At 40.4% G+C, this 16,564-nt stretch overlaps 2 protein-coding genes across 3 annotated transcripts; one reads left to right on the top strand and one right to left on the bottom strand.

Annotated features, from left to right (window-relative positions):
• The first annotated feature begins 583 nt into the window (after positions 1–583).
• Positions 584–5,298, top strand: LOC102196134 (tumor necrosis factor alpha-induced protein 2-like). Its single transcript, XM_005728628.1, has 3 exons — positions 584–629; positions 1,252–1,373; positions 4,665–5,298. The coding sequence occupies exons 1-3, from the start codon at positions 606–608 to the stop codon at positions 4,813–4,815; spliced, it is 297 nt and encodes a 98-aa protein (XP_005728685.1). The 5' UTR covers positions 584–605; the 3' UTR covers positions 4,816–5,298.
• A 1,762-nt stretch (positions 5,299–7,060) lies between these two features.
• On the bottom strand, positions 7,061–14,972 carry LOC102195188 (uncharacterized). 2 transcript variants are annotated; one of them, XM_005728624.1, is made up of 11 exons: positions 14,824–14,972; positions 13,401–13,695; positions 12,710–12,794; positions 11,175–11,279; positions 10,757–10,857; positions 10,546–10,647; positions 10,246–10,372; positions 10,051–10,155; positions 9,793–9,948; positions 9,546–9,667; positions 7,061–8,681 (listed from the first exon to the last, which is right to left on the bottom strand). In XM_005728624.1, the coding sequence occupies exons 1-11, from the start codon at positions 14,909–14,911 to the stop codon at positions 8,540–8,542; spliced, it is 1,428 nt and encodes a 475-aa protein (XP_005728681.1). In that variant the 5' UTR covers positions 14,912–14,972; the 3' UTR covers positions 7,061–8,539. The 2 variants fall into 2 exon arrangements, with proteins under 2 accessions (XP_005728681.1, XP_005728682.1); XM_005728625.1 differs by having other exon boundaries at positions 12,710–12,791.
• Between the last annotated feature and the right edge of the window lie 1,592 nt (positions 14,973–16,564).

Raw genomic sequence — 16,564 nt, 5'->3', positions numbered from 1 at the left:
GAAGGCTTACGAGACTGTGAAAGAAAATGCAGAGAAACTCCACGAGCTGTTTGCCAGAATGGTGAGACTTGATCTTTAATGCACACTTTAACTGAGACACAAATAAAATCAATCAAGCACAAACACTGATCAGCATAACATTGTTTGACAGGGTGAATCAGAATCAGAAAGGGTTTTATTGTCAAATGTTGAGCAGGTTTACAACATTAGGAAATTGCTGTGGTACTTATTGCAAAACATACTGTGAGACAAACGCTTAAATAAACATAAAAATGTAAATTAAAAGTGCTAAGCAGATTGATATATACATGTATGCAGGTGATGATCAGTGCAAAAATGGAACAGATGCACAGTATAGTGTCATGTTTGTGGTGGGAACAGTCATATGGTTATTGTTCATGAGTCCAACAGCAGAGGGGAAGAAACTGTTCTTCTGCCTGAGGGGAGCAGGTCGAACAAGCTGTGTCCAGGATGAGAAGGGTCAGCTGTGATCCGAGTTGCACGCCCCAGTGTCCTGGAGGTGTACAGGTGCTGCAGAGATGGGAGTCTGCAGCCAATCATCATCTCAGCAGAGCACACAACACGCTGCAGTCTGTTTGTCCCTGATGGTGGCTCCATCATACCGCACGGTAATGGAGGAGATGAGGATGGACTCAATGATTGCAGTGTTGTTGGCAGGTTGAATTTCTTCAGCTGCCTCAGCAAGTACATCCTCTGCTGGGCCTTATGACGGAGGTGATGGTGGGCTCCCACTTGAGGACCTGGGTGTTGGTGGTACCAAGGAAGCGGAATGAGGCGAACAACCTTAGTCACAAATTCAACTAACTACACTAAAAGAACCGTTGACGGGCTGTATTTAAGTTTTGAAATTTACCCTCTTACTTTGGTTATACTTTTAAAATCAAGTGAATAAAAAGAAAAATCAGTAAGAAATAGAAAAAAGACATTTCTCAATAGATATTGGATCTGGAATGATGAGAGGACAAGGAGTGGGAGGGGGTCACTATTATGATACAGGGATTATAATAAGCTAAAATGAATCCTTTGCCATTGCAGTACAGGACTGGAGCAAATTTTCAGCCTGTGTAACTGAAAGAATTTAAAATTCACATTTACTGCCCAGCTAGCTTAAAATTCCAGTGCAATTACTCCAGAAGAAAAAACATCATTTTTTCCAAAAACAGCAGCTATGCTGATTACAGTTTGGGGAAACTTGCAGACTAAACTGACGTCACTGATTTGTCTTCACAGGGATCCAAACAAGACTGGTTAAAGGAAATCCTGACCAAGATTGCAGAAGTGCTAAAACTCCAAGATATTCCTGCCATACAGATGCAAATCGTTTTACTGGGATCTGCTTATCCCGACCTCAGGTAAACAGGAAGCTGACTGAGCGAAACATCGTAATTGGTATCAGATATATCTTGTGAGCAGGATGAGCTACATTCATGGGAACTAACATGAGCTGAAAGCTGCCTTTCTATTTTACATTACCAGTTTCACTGATAGTGCACTGAAACAGAGAACTAAATAAAAAATGCTGGCTTGAGAGAAGCAGCAGCAGCTGTGAGCAGATGAAGTCAATAATTCCTGTTAATTAGAGTTAAAAGGAGAGTTTTTTCCAAATGTGGCACCAGAAACCAAACTGTCTTGTTCTGGTCTTCAGTTTAGCAAAGGTCTGGGGTAGGGGTGGGTTTTTATAATCGATTTATCGATTAAAATCGATTCTGGCTTGGATAACGTAAAATTGATTCATTAAAATCCTGAATCGATTTTTTAATATAAATTTATTTTGCCCGAAATGCCAGAATCTCTGGTGAAATCTCACAAAATTTCAAGAACCACCAAACAGCTAAGACAGTAAATGAGAGCAGGAACACGGAATCTGCACAAAGACTTAAACACACAGCGCAACCCGCGGATCAGAATCAGTTAGATGTCGCCTTTCTCACAGTCGGGGCTGAAAGCTGACAGCTCGCTGATTCTGATGTTTCGGCGGGTCGGCGCTTTGTGTTCACGCCCTTCGTGCGCTGATTCTAAAGCTGTTAGTTTGATGTCTCTCCGAACAATATTGACTGAACCAGCAGCAAAAGAAGATCCAAACTACGCTTCACATAAACATCGTCATGAATTCACTCTGACTTTTACTGTTTTGCTTCCACCACGATGCACAGCTCTCCCCCCCTCCCCCCCCCTCTCTTCAACAACAGTTTCCCGTCTAAAAATCTGTTTTTTGCATTATTCGCTTGCTTGTTACGCACAACTCTACCGTTGTTTACAGCGCTGTCGGCCGACGTTTTTTTTCCCTTTTACATTCTTCCGGAAAGAAAACCTAATTTCTGGAGTTCAATACTGAACAAATGTAAACTTTTTAAAATGATGCAAACTGCTAAACGCTTAGTCGTGTCTCTAATAAAACTGCTGTAACTCCAGACGTAATGTTCATGTGTTGATTAATGGTTTTCTTTCGTTTTTGATGTACTGCAGAATATTTTTATAAAATCCCAGGCCAGGAAACTCGCCTTCATGTTTTTCTGTGTTTTATCCTCAGCTACTTTGACACAAAGGCCTCTGCTGTGACGCTCACACCTTTGATAAAGTCTTGCGTGTGTCAGCTTCCTTTTTATAGATACAAAAATATGTAAATGTACTGATCTGAAGTATAATATTTCTGACTGTCAAAATTTCCCAGATTCAAATCGAATCGAATCGAATCGATTCGGGACCTTGTGAATCAGAATTGAATCGATTCTAGAAATCAGTGACGATACCCAGCCCTAGTCCGGGGCTACGTTCAGGGCCATCACTGGAGGAGGCGCGTGTGCTGAACTTCGTGGTCCTCGAGCAGTGTTTTTTGAGGGGCTGGCCGAGGCCACTGCCCACTGGGTCCGCTTCCATCACCTGCCACCAGACCGGAGGCTACACGGCGGAGCTCATCAAACGCTGAGTTTAGGCGCCGGCGTGTGGGGTCCCACAAACCCCTTCACAGCGCTGCTTTAGGCCGGTGGCCCAGAATTGCCCGACGGCCACGGGGCCGTGCTTCTGAGCCACGGGGAGCCGCACAGGGTCCTGGAAGTGTGTGTGGCCGGGGCACCTACTGCGGGAATGTCCAATGAGTTGGGACGGGTGTTCCGCGTCCAGCGTCGCCGGGGCTACAGCACCCGCCCCTGGTCCCGGAGGTACGTAGCACATTCCGGTGAGGTGTCAAGAAGGTGGACTCGGGCTGGACGCAGATCCTGGTCCACCAAAGCTTGGTTCAGCCTGGGGCGTTGGAAGCAGAATGGGTGGAGGTGAAATGTGTGTATGGGGACACAAGTATCCTGTGGTGCCGCTTCTGCTACAATACAAGGACAAAACGCAAGGGGTAAAGGCGGCAGTTGGTCAGCGCCTGTTGCATCCCCTAATTTTGGACACCAACTAATTGGCCAGGGTTACATAGCTTGCTGGGGCAGTATGCGGGGATGAGACGTGGGGTCATCTAACACTGACTCTGGGGGGAGGAGGCAGAAAAGTGTGCGCAAGCCCTGTTTAAGCCCTGTTTAAGCCTGCCAGCCCCAGTAGTAGCCTGGGGCTGGCAGGCTACTACTGCCGGTTTGTGCCTAGGTTCGCGGACCTGGCCAGCCGCTTGACCGATCTCACCAGGAAAGGCGCCCCCGATCTGGTCCAGAGGACGGAGCAGTGCCAGGTGGCGTTTGTGCAGCTAAAACAGGCTCTCTGTGGGGAGCCGCTGCTGTTCACACCTAACTTTTGGTGGTTGTGGCCGATTTCCTCTCCTGCTCGCGGGGGTGTACGTTCGGCTGGCCTCAGTCGGGCGGTGGGGGTGTGTGGGGGAGGTGTGGTTTCTGGCCTGCTGCAGCGGAGGAGTGACACAGTGAGCTCGCAGGGCGGTGCGCAGGCGGGAAGAACAGGTGTGCCTGACTGTTTCAATAACTGTGTGTTCTGTTTGGCAGTGAGAGCTGACATGAGACGTGTGTGTGTGACACAGAGTGAGGAGTGTGTGCATAAACAAAGAACTGTTCCTTTCACTTTCGAGACTGTGTGTGTGTGTTACAGGGTCCCATGTCACAATAAGTAAACTAAATGTGCGCTTACAAATTGAACGAATGTGCTTAAACCAATCAATAAACTTATTGGAAACTAAAGTGTGTTATTGTGTTCAAATGAAGAAATAAAAATACACAAGAGTTACCAACTGTAGAGTGTGGCCATGGGTTTTGCCATCACATGGAGAATCACATGCATTTCAGGCACGGATCCATTTCAGCAGTAGGAGTTCCACCTATTGTCACATTTCCAACAGAGGTGGACTGAGTCACATTTTCCATCTCCCCTCTTCTCAGCAGTTTAGATGATGGTGATGTGTTACTGACAGCTTTCCGTGTTTGCAGGAAGGATGTGTGTCAGGGGCAGACAGAAAAAGACATAACATGTCAATGAAACACAAGTTTAGACGGGATCAGTGAAGTTATAACTTCTGCTGTTATTCGTGTGTTGAAAGTGAAATAAAACATTGCAGATTCTATTTAGCTAAAAAAAAAGCTCAATTTCTTTATATATTTTTTTTCTATATCAAATGTGGCAGCTTTCACATGACAATCCTTTTTTCACAGTCTCTGACTTTACGTCACTTTTTTAAAACCCTTTCTTCTTTCTGTCACCAACAGTGAAAAACATGTTTCGGCTCTGCTCAAACTCAAGACAAACCTCTCCAAAGCCGACAGGAAAATTGTCAAAACCACTCTGTCAGACACACTGAAAGAGAGCCGTGCTGATCCTGGAACCCGGAAGTTTTTCTCCAAAATTAAAGTGAGATGAGCCATACATTTGCTTCTTAGTGTATCACTGACTGAGAGTTTGGTTGCACAGCAGCAATATTATTGTGTATTATATTGTGTTACAGTCTATCTCTGTAAAGACATACAGAGTGAATGCCAGGGAAAAACCTTCAGATGCTACTTAGACTGAAATCCCGATTATACGCAGACTTGGTGATGGTGAATGCTTGCTGTAGTTACTGTATGTTATTGTATACATAAGCTAGATGTCACATTTATGCTGGCAATTTTGTGCATTTCATAGAAACTGTGAATAAGTATGCAAGAGTCTGTTTTTACACACTTACAAACAGGTCAGTGCCGTTCTATTATATGTCGTTTTGTTTAAAAACTACAATGATATTAAAGTCTAGTTTTTTCATAAGTTGTATTTTATGTTATATTGTATTAAAGAGAATTATACATGTCTCATGTACATAAATAGATGTAAGTTGAGTTTTTTTAATAAATGTGCAAAAACCAGCTCAATTTGTTTTTACTGTTTACTCTGTTTAGTAGATGATCCACATGTAAACTGACTGTAGGGTTTATAGTATGTGGAAAAAACAGCAATAGTACTGGCAACAGACAGGGAATGGAGTTACAGTTAATGTCTATAATAAGTATCAACATGTGTTAATTATAAAAATCATAAGAATGATAACTGCAGGTTACAAGTGAACACTATAGCTTGATAGGTAATGCAGCATTACGGACAAACCCTACAGCAGCTATCTCCACCAAAACCATGGAGGAGGAGAGGCTATGATCAAGGTAGCATGGAGGGAAGTTAGCCATTAATAGTTCAGAAATGGTTCTAAAAGATCTTCCCAGCTTGTGTAAATCTACAACTCTCCTTCTTAGAGGTTTATTTACTGAATCATATAAGGAATCATCTGATATTTCTAAGAAATTATCTTGCATGAAACCCATGGATCTTTGAGGAAGTCTTTTAAGAAATCCTGTGAAGTCCGAGGTTACATGGCTTTAAAGATTATATTTAATCAGCCGTTCATCAAGGGAGTATTAACAATACTCATCCACCCAGAGAGGAATTGCTCTTCCGTGTCTCCAGCAGCTTTGAACAATTCTGGGAAATCATTGGCACGCTCAATGAATCCCAGTTTATTTAGTCATTGTTTATATACTTGTAGCTAATGAGCTGGGGGAGCATGTCTTGAAGGAAACTATTTTCAAAATGCGGCTTTTGTCCTGAAAGTGTGTCATAACTGCAGGACGTGGGATATCGCCTAGTCAGGGGGGAGGAGGTCACAGTAAAAAAATTCCCAATGAGAGGCAGAGGGAGTAAAGGAAAGGGAACTCATTAAAGGATCTAGTGTTGAATTGGACTGGGAATAACCAGGCTGATAAGAAACTCCATGGTGCTTTCCTGCTATGACACTCTGACCTCCACAGTCTGTCAGTTTATTGTTTTTATCAATATCTTTTGACCTTTTAACTTTTTCTGTTAAAAGGGCAAGATTTTTGAAAAAAAATAGAAGAGCGAAGGGGGATTTTTTTTTCCCCCATGAAAATAAAGCAGGAACCTGTATGGGTCAATATACTCTGAAGCCTGTTACGGCCTGGGACAACAGCCTTGGTCCACAGCAGTTCGTGCTGTAAGATGCCGAAATAGAAGCTTCAGATCTCGCCTTTGCAGGTGATGTAGATGATCAGGTATGATGGTTGACACTCAGTAAGAAGATGACCTGTTATGCTGTACTTATTTCTTAATCTTTCCCTCCTTTTTTTGTGGTCTTCTCTTTTCTTCTTGCTAATCTGCCCCTCTCTGCCTGTGAGTTCTGGCACTGTTACACTGCAGCACATCTGGAAAGTATTCACAGCCTTATGATTTCGTCACAGCCTCATTCCAAAATGGATGAATTCTACACACACTATCCAATAATGACAAAGTGAAATAAGTTTGCTTGAAATTTAGGGTTTGATTAATAATATAGCCCGATATCCTTCATCACCTGTACATGTTCCTGTCTGTCATCATCTCTGAATCTAGACCTGTATGCCTGCATGGACAGTATACACATGGCTTTAAATATCCATAGTGTTACAAAGCATAATAAACTTACTGTTTGTTTTGTCTAAAGATTCGTCAGATTTTTCTCCCTATGAAAACTACAACATGGGACCAGCTCTGCGAAGCAAGTCTCATTTTACTATGGTGATGTTGGTCTCCATCTAGTGGTGTTTGCTGGTGGTGCAAAGACTATACTGCCATTTGTTTTAAATTGAAGTTTATTCATCACAGTCAGTCTTTAGCAACAGAACGATCGTGGGAATGTACAGAATCATTTCTTTCACGAAGAAAAGTCATTGAACAGAGAGGCTTAAAACATAAAACCATAAACCAGAGCTGATGGAGGAGGTTCACGCAAAGTAGCAGGTAAAGATTAAAGCAATTTCAGAACTTTGAGATTTTGTGTAGAAGGCACATAATCTGAAGTACACAGTTCAAAGAAAATTCAGAATTACTAAGGACAACAAAAGTCAGGTTTCTTCAACAGAAATTAAAACCATACATTCCCATGTCCTGGAAACAGTATAAGCCACATTTGAGACGCTACAGGAACCTATCAACTAGTCTGCTGACTGCTTACTCTATGGATCATGGCTTTCTAGCAACAGACTCAGTATTTCCTGGCATATTGTTTTTCCATCCTGTCTGTCAGAGAAGCCAGGGTCAAAGGTTACAACTGAAAGAAAGCTACAATTTTTCTAGATGCCCAAAGATTACATCTAAGCAACACGTTCGTTTAAGGGAATAACACAGCTGCAGTTATGCCTTCACTGTTCCATTAACCTGCACATGCACACTCTTACAGCTTTGTGGTAACTTTACTTCACAGCCGTGACTGTAGCAACTGTGTTGCATTCAGCCTGTGTTATATTTTTACACTCATCATATCTATTTGTTAATTATTCCTTGTTTTTCTTGTTCAAAATTAGCAGTTTAGGAAGTGTGTGTGTGTTGTAAGTAGTTGTCAACAGCAGAAAAATGAGGCCAAAGCTGAAGTGGCAAAAATTGCAGTTCAGGCTGGGGAAGTCAGTCCCCATCAGGGGGCAGTGATGACTTACAGGTGTCCTTACACAGGCAGCTCATGCTCATCTGACTCATCTGCTACTTCGGGTCATTAAACGGGACCTGTATGTGAACATTTGTCTCCTTTTTTGAGAATTTTTAATGGGATTTGTAATATTACAGCTTGCTAGGCAGTAGAAATAATCCCAGGAGCTTGTGCTTCATTATCAGAAAATGAGGTTTTGCATGTTTATTAACAAGGCAGGAGCAGTCTCAGTGTAGGTAACGGAATAATAGGTGGGCTTTTAAATCGCCTCACTCTGTACAAATGTATGTTTGTACCTTCATAAATAAAATGTAATAAATATTAAAATATTTTTTAAAAACATGATCTAAACATTTCTTTCACTAACTTCAGTAAACAAAGCAAATTCAAGTACATAAACAACCATTACTGTTGTTTACTGTAATACAGAGTAAGAGTAAAAGACACACATTTTGCTGCTACTAAATGTCACTAAAAAGCTCTTTCACCAAAACTTTTTTGTGCCATTTGAAATTGCACAGCTTATAATGCTCCCGCAGCCAAACTCCACCTGCTGTCTTTTTTATGTTTCATAAACAAACATGTTACAGTCAGCGTTGATCTTTTTTGTTGCGCTTCATCCCGTGTTGCCCAACTAAGCCGTCACCAGCAGGTAAGGCAGGAGAAACAGGACCTGCAAATAGGTCTGGATTCACTGCCGGGAAGAGCGTCCAGCACCTCGTTGACATCGCCATTAGAAAGACCCTTCCACTTCAGCAACTTGTTCAGGAACTTGAAGTCCTCACTGTAGTCAAAGAAGAAACCCCACAGAGTTAGTAACACATAAATTATTCTGTTAGACAGGTCTATTCATTTAAAAGAGTTTTTCTTTTCTTTTATACAGCGAAGAACAATATTTACAAGATTAAAAGTATAAAATAAGGCATCTAGAAAATATGTTTTCCTTGATGACCTCTTTGCACACTGTCATCTGGAAGGATGAGCTAAACTGCGCACAACTGTTTTGTGCCAAGTGTTTGCATCCAGAAAATAGACATGAGGGGTGTTTGACGAATTGAGAATATAGCTGCTCTGCTGGGGAAGTGTGTTTTACACGTGCAAGCTGGTAAGACGTTACTAAAAACGACTGAATGAAGCACAAATTTGTGTGCATTTTCAAGGGGCGTGTAGCAATGAGACTGTTGACTGCTCGATCAAATAGGTTATCTATGGAAGCTCCTAATTATGATCTATAGTTATATTTACATTTGTTTTACAGCAGTGAAATAGTCATATCAAGAAAAATCTTTAGGGCTCTTAGTGATCCCATGGTCTCTTGGTGAGAATGGTTTCACAACCAGTTGGTCAGGGATGTTGCTTCCTGTCCTTGCAATTGCTTTGGTTGCAAGCAGATTGGTGTGGTTGCCCATAGTTTGCTCATAACATGGAAGAAGCGTACTTTGACTTACATTTCCAGCATGTGTCAAATTGCACTACAGTTTGAAAATAAGTCTGTGTCTCTGAAGGAAACTACAGAAATCTGCTGGTCAGAGCAGTCAGAAGGAGGTTATCGATGCAGCACCCTCTTTCCTATCAGCGAGAGGCTGAGGCCTTTACTGAGAAGGTGTGTAAACATGTTTGTATTGATACAGGTAAGAGATCGTTTTACCTCTTTCTGAAATAGTCCCGCTGTAGACGTGCCATTATTATCTTCAGTGCATCAATGGATGTGCAGTCCAACACCTCTTGGATGCCCAGCATCATCTTGCGCCACTCGTGGACACCGGGAGCCTGATAAATCACAAAAACGCATGACAGGAATTCATCTCAAGGTTAAGATTTTTTTCCAGTTGCTCTTTTGGTAAAACGTCATTCACATAACAATAAGCAGACTGTTTGCAACTTGTTGATCTCACCAAGAGTGAAACGCTCTTGTGAAGATGGTTTGCATCTTCATGTATTTGTTCACCAATATTAGGAGCCCATCGGCCCTTCAGGGTTCTCCGCTTGTTTGTTATAAGATGTTCGACATAAGTGCGGGCGATGATCTTATAGGCCTCATCCACCACCTCCTGAGACACATAAAGACAATATGAATGCAATTTGACTGAATCGGTTTAAAAAAACAACTACAGGTAAATTTGTGTATATTTGACATCTGGGAATTTTCTTACTTTTTTCTCATCCATAACATAGGGCAGTGTGGGGAAATGACTGTAAACACTGTAAACAAAGTGGTTCAAGTTGCTGCCCGATCTGAAGAAATCTTTAAAGTGGTTCTGCCGGACAGAAAATGTCGTATTAATAGAAGAAAATATATTTACCTATATATATTTTTTTTTTAATCTGTGGTTAGGATGGATAGATACCTCTGCAATAACAGTTATAATTTCCATCAGGAATGTTAAAGTAGACTGCTCCAGGTTCTCCAGTGTTTCCACAGTTTCTTTGACAAGAGAAGGTGTGACTCCCGTACCAATCGTCTGAGCATACTTCCTGAAAGAAACAGCATGAAATATTTATAAAACAGGCATCAGCTTTGATCATCATGTTCTACAGCATGTTAAGCCTTCAAGTAGATATCCAGTGGTGAGTAAGTATTTTGATTCAATTATAGGGCTCAAAGAAACTGAATTAACATTTGCCACAGAAACACAGAAACCACTCACCTGAGTTCCTTACATGTTTTCAGTGTTTTGAGGAAGTGTATTGTTTCTGGGTTGTCAGTTTGTGCCCTTTTTTTAAGATCGACATACTGCTCTTCACTGTACCTACAAACCAAAGAGAATACACAGTGAAAAAAAAAACATGAGTTTCATCAAATCTCAAAATCTCAGACGTGATGAATCACCTATTTCTGAAGAAAAGATAAAGACTCACCTCTTGACAAATGTTCGAAACTCTTGGAAACAAATTTCTTGCACTTCATCGTGCAGTTCTGGAAGGAGTTTTTGTGCTTCTCTGGGTACGGCATTAATACACTTCAAGAGGGACAAATGATATGATAGGTCACTAACAGTTTTTCACTGTTTACAACAGAAATTTCAAATAAACTTTCTTTGCAATGATCTACCAGAACATTTTCTATAATTTCACAGAAAACTTTTAGCATTCCTGTCATTTACTACAACAGCATTTCTCTGTCATGCAGAAAAACTGAGACATACTGTTAACATTGTATTTTCAGCTAACTCATGGACTAAATGTATAAACTTCATTAGACTGACAAAAAGTGCCCTGTATGTGACCTATGATATAAAACTCATCTGACGCTCCTGCTGAAGAGCATTTTTCCTACCTGGATAGTGTCCACATAAAGTTTAACATAATCTTCTTCTATGCAGTTTGGAGCTATGCCGGTCTCATTCTGCAGGATTTTGTCCAGGGACTCTCTGATCTCTTTCTGTGGACAAAAACAACACAGAAGTAGACTGTAAGCTTACTTTCTATCAGGCATACAATCTGAGAGTCTACCGGGGAAACACCATGTCCCAAACTAGAAATGTAACTTTCCATATTTTTAATGAAGTGAGCCCTGAGGCCAATTTTGCTCATGTCAGTTGAGGTTAACTCTAGTGGCCATTTTGGTTCAGAGTAGTTTGGTTTCTATTTTGTACATTTGTACTGCTGAGAGGATGGACGTTGTTGCTTTCATTTAAATGTGTCATTGAGGAATCTGACAGACTTACTGAGTGACACTTTCTCCCAGCAGGCTGTTGATATCAGATTACTGTCTGGCCTGTTTTTCTTACAGATGATTGTAACAGTGTTTCTGTTCCTTTTCTTCTTGTGACATCTGATTGGGCTGAAGTTTCAGAAAGTCAAGTCAACTTTGAGCACTTTTAGTACCTGCATGACTCCTACAGATACTTAAAATGTATAAACCACTTTGCTTACTAACTCATATTCAAAGAAGACTCAATGAAGTAATGCAAATACTGCGTTTAGAAACATTTTCATTTCCAGTTCATTTATATGGCGATTATGAGCCAGTCTACTTGTGAACAGGGGCTGAGATTGTGGCTTTTGTTTTTCTCAACTACTTCTATGCATCTGTTCTTTGATCTGGTTAAGGCCTGAGGTTGATCACACCTTTCAAACCAAAGAGCAACACTGCCACCAAAGGGATTGTGGGGAAAGTGTTACACTTCCAGGAAATAACTTGGTCCCACAGCTGTGGTTTACACTGGCACACAATAACAACCTCTGCGTGAGAAGTGTTGAGAGAGGTGGGACAGATAGAGACTGAAGTCCCACTGGCTTACCTCTCACTACATCTGAGAAAAGGCTAAACATCCGGAAACAGAGTTTGTGTGCGTTTGCTAATCATCATTGTTTTTAATCAAAGATAACTCAAAATACAAGTTGGGTCAATATGTTAAATGAGAAATGTGTTTTGTGTAGTGAAAACGTGATTTTGTGTCTGTAGACACGATCTAGCTTTGACCTTGGCATAATAGTGTCAGGAATGTGAAGCATTAGAAATGTGTCACCAACACATGATTATACATGTTTTTGAACAAGACTTGGAAAAACACAAAATCATAATTTATTTGTGATTTTGCTGATGGTTAATTATGCTTAATGCTGATGCTTATATTGAATATACCTGATATTTGGGTATTTAAAAAAAACAAAAAAAACAAATAGTATTTGTAAAGACACACCTAACTACACAGAGGCTGTATAGAAAACAACCTTGAATGATATCAGTGTGTGTGTGTGTGTGTGTGTGTGTGTGTGTGTGTGTGTGTGTGTGTGTGTGTGTGTCTGAGAGTCTGAATGGATTGTCTGGCTCATAAAATGTATGATAAGTTATATTGGTATTCTTACCTGCACACTTTGAAGCAGCTTCTCCTTTGCCTTGTCTTTCCATTCACAGAACAGCTTTTGGTCCGAACTAAAAAGCACCTCCCTGCTTGGAAAGTACCAGAAAATACCCACATCAGAAGTGAGCACCAGCATGTGTTAACAGCTAACATTCAGACAAGAGACAAATGCTTTCAATCCTAATTCCCTATTGATATGATGAAACCTGCTTTAACATTTTAATTCCCTGTTTTTGAAATAACAGGTTGAAGATATTGTGAATAACAATGAATAAAAGCAGACTGAACCAGTTTGCTATATGCCAGGATTTTATAGCAAATCTCTGTATTTATGCTTAAATTTTGAACACATAAAACAGAAATAACACACTGAATTAATCCGAGAGCTCTAGAAGTGATGATCATAGTTTTTCATAGTTTTTCTTACCTTTTGTGCTTAACTATAAATTTGAACGCTAGTTTTCATAGATGTATGTGAATGGTGACTAGATTGGTTGTTATATAGTTACTTAGGTCTTACTGACCATTCAAAATGCTCATTTGGGCTGGAAGACACACCCAACAACCAGCTTAACATCCAAGTGCGTCATTGGTTTGATCTTCACCAAATCTATATTTAAAGGTACAAATGCACACAACAGCACTGAGCTGATGTGGCTAGTTAAACAAAAAAAAGTAAGCCGGCACATAAATACCTCAGATATTTATGTTGGACCCAGTCCATCAGTTGCAGGCATTGCTTGACAGATTTGATCTCCTGGAGCATTTTGTTCAGGATATTGAATGTCTGAGGGTTGGACCAAGCAATGACACTCTGTTGTCCCAAATTAGCCTCTATGAGGTTGTAAAGGCTTTCAGAGGACACCCCAAGACACTGAATGAGATCCATAAGTGAGCTGCTTTGTTGTCTCTGCATGGATTGCTCCTCTGCAGAGTTAAAGGAGTTCTGGGCCAAAGGATTCTCATACTCATGACCTGCACAGTCATGTCCTATGAAAGAGCCAGAAAGAACAAACAAACATGTGAACTCTACATTTGTTTCATGTTTTGACTTGATCGAAGCCAAATGAAGGGGTTATATATATTTTTTTTTTCTGATAAAAAGGGGCGCCGTGTCAGACGAGGTAAGGTAAAATTCTTGCTGTGACTCGGCCAAGATATGTGACAATGAGCCTGTCAGAGTTTGCCAGCTTCTAAAAGCCTGGGTGATGTAATTGTGAATGAATGAAGTGCCAGAGACTAAGCAATTTATCAAGCTCATCCTTACTCCTGATGCTCTTTCCATTTGAGCTCAGGTGATTTTCTTTTCTTTCTCAAGACAACAGTGTCTACCACTGAGTTGGTCCCTTTGAGAAGGACTAATAGGTGTCAGTTTTAACCCTCTCAGGCTCAAATTAAGTTTTTTGTTGCTAATGCACAACCAAGTCCTGCAGTGGTACTTCTGAGTAAAAAAAAAAAACTCATAAAATATGTATGTGGGGTAATCAGGTTGTTAGTTTTTAACTGTCGCAAATCGGCAACGCCTGCCTCGAGAGTGTTAACATTGGTGATAGTCACCTGATGCCATTGGTTATGAGTGTTATTGTCTACTTCCTTTAATCTTGACATTCCACTTGTAGCTTGTGGCTAGTTTCTGGCTACAGTGCATGTTTTTTCACTTAATCATATCCAAACATAAAATTCGCTTTGTTTTCGGATAGGAGGAAGTAAAACCAGCACTTATGATGAAATTTAAGTGTGCACTTGATTAGATAAGTAGTAAGCCTCGACACTTATCGATATTAACTTGGGAATGCATGTTGGGACATATTTGTTCTGGTTTGTTTGGGAATACCCTGCATACCTGAGGCTAAGCTGCGCTGCAGTTTGATGCTCTGATGTGCAAATATTGCAACGTTACTTTGTTGCCGCTTCAGCAACAGCTTGTGCTGCTCGTGTGTTAAACTAGTTTTTATTTCTGAGTTAATGGCCTATCAGTAACAATCAATCAATAAATAGCAATTATTTCAAACAAATATAAAATAGCCAGTACGTCGATGATTCCAGTTATTATTCCTTGCTACATATAAACTATACAGATGAAGGATTCCCACAGTAATAATAGTAAAGCGCTCTTACCGTCTTGTATGTTGTTGTTATTTTCTATTAAGGGTTTCTTGCCCTCACTCATCCGAATCTTCTTCTTTCTGCTGAAAATCTTCTTCATATCGACTTTAACTGCTCGCTCTTTTAGCAAAGACGATGCTTGAACACATGCAGTGTCACGTTTCAGTAATGCACTCCTGGCAGCGCTGTGCGGTGTGGAGCTTATAAAGCAGTCGAAGGGATTTTCCCGTAGCATCACTGCGACTGTACAAAATGCTTTCGTTTCTGCATCATTTGACATCATCCTAACAGCAATGATGCAATGTGTAATAATAATAACAACAATAATACCTACAACTCGCCGAAGAAAGCCTGTTGTCCTCACTTTTGTGAAATTTGTGAAAACATCCTAACATTTAAATAATATATCGCTTTGGGGGGTTAAAGTGTGAACACTGTGGTTACACATTGCTGAATGAGTCGTTGTACTACAGTGTAAAACGAGTCCCACTTTAACTTGCACACATGAAAACTACATGAAATCTGTTCATTAAGAATCAAGAAATGTCAGCTGAGACGCTGAACTGTGCTTTACATACATACTGTGTGTACTTATTACATATGCAATTATGTAGTAACCTTAAAAAAGCAACAGCAGGAAAGTGAGTTGGAGACATTCTTTGGCTCTGCCTTTAGGACTTTGTCTATAAATAACTATCAATGCCAATGTAATGAGTCAGAGTGAAAAGGGAAAAAAAAGGAATGTGTGTATGTGTAGGCATGCAAAGTAAAGTAAAACTGCAGTACTGATTTATGTTGAACATAACAGACATTTTTAATCTGTAAAGTAGCTGACAAAATATGGCAACAGGTACACTATATGTACAAAAGTACTGGGTCACACCTCTTTGAATTCAGGTGTTTTTGGCCCTAAAACTGTATAAAATCACCTGGCTTGCAGTCTGCTTTTACAAATATTTGTGAAAGACTCGTTTTTCTAAAGAGCTCAGTGAATTTGAGTGCGTTCTATAATGTGTCACCATTACAACAAGTGAGTTTGTGAAATTTCTGTGGGTGATATCATTGCAAAAGCGGAAGTTTTTGGGAACCACAGCAAATGGCAGTCCACACAAAGCTACAGATAAATTGCTTAGTGCGTCTGGCATTAACATCAGCATGAAAACGGTGCACCAAGAGCTTCTTCCCACACTGCTTCTGTGGGCGTGAAACATAGCTGGCTCAGAATTTTTCTCATGGAAGTGTAGCTTAATTCTCATGCACTGTAAACTTTTTAAGCCGAACAACGTACACGAAACACATACGTAACGTACACGGAATTTACATCTAACGTCAACAAGGTAAGTGCACCTGTAATGTAGACATAACATAGACATAATGTACACTTAGACATGTAACATACAGGTAGAAGATAATGTACATGTAATGTCAACGAGATACACGAAAGTGCGACGAAGACATGTCACTGTTCAATTTCAAAATAAAATAAAAACTTAAATCAATTGTTAAGTGGTAACTGTAGCCCTGTCTCAGATCTTTATTTTCTCAACATTCACAGGTTTCAGTTGGTTTAACAGATCAGGTTCTTAACTGATTTTTATCACAATGAGGAGAGACGTGTTTGTGTTTCAGTAGTTTTAGATCTGCAGAAATCAAAATTTGAACAGTGGATCCTTGAGGATGTGTTCTTTGTTACTCTTTACCTATCTTTAATACAAATGCAGCTCTTTTAAACCAGAATTAGTGCATTGGTGCT

This window comes from Pundamilia nyererei, unplaced genomic scaffold (assembly GCF_000239375.1).
Source record: "Pundamilia nyererei isolate P.nyererei 1_Seehausen unplaced genomic scaffold, PunNye1.0 scaffold00029, whole genome shotgun sequence".
Taxonomy (NCBI): Eukaryota; Metazoa; Chordata; class Actinopteri; order Cichliformes; family Cichlidae; genus Pundamilia; species Pundamilia nyererei.
The sequence above is the reverse complement of the archived record's forward strand: the minus strand, read 5'-3'. Positions and strand labels throughout refer to the sequence as shown.

Bases quoted from the DNA above. Each gene is read 5' to 3' on its own strand.
- LOC102196134 (XM_005728628.1), top strand. From the start codon at position 606: ATGGTGGCTCCATCATACCGCACG. The intron at 630-1,251 runs GTAATGGAGGAG...TTGTCTTCACAG, and splicing joins TGGCTCCATCATACCGCACG to GGATCCAAACAAGACTGGTT. The intron at 1,374-4,664 runs GTAAACAGGAAG...TGTCACCAACAG, and splicing joins TCTGCTTATCCCGACCTCAG to TGAAAAACATGTTTCGGCTC.
- LOC102195188 (XM_005728624.1), bottom strand. From the start codon at position 14,911: ATGAAGAAGATTTTCAGCAGAAAGAAGAAGATTCGGATGAGTGAGGGC. The intron at 12,795-13,400 runs GTATTTATGTGC...GTACTTTCCAAG, and splicing joins GTCCAACATAAATATCTGAG to CAGGGAGGTGCTTTTTAGTT. The intron at 9,668-9,792 runs GTGAGATCAACA...GTGATTTATCAG, and splicing joins ACAAGAGCGTTTCACTCTTG to GCTCCCGGTGTCCACGAGTG.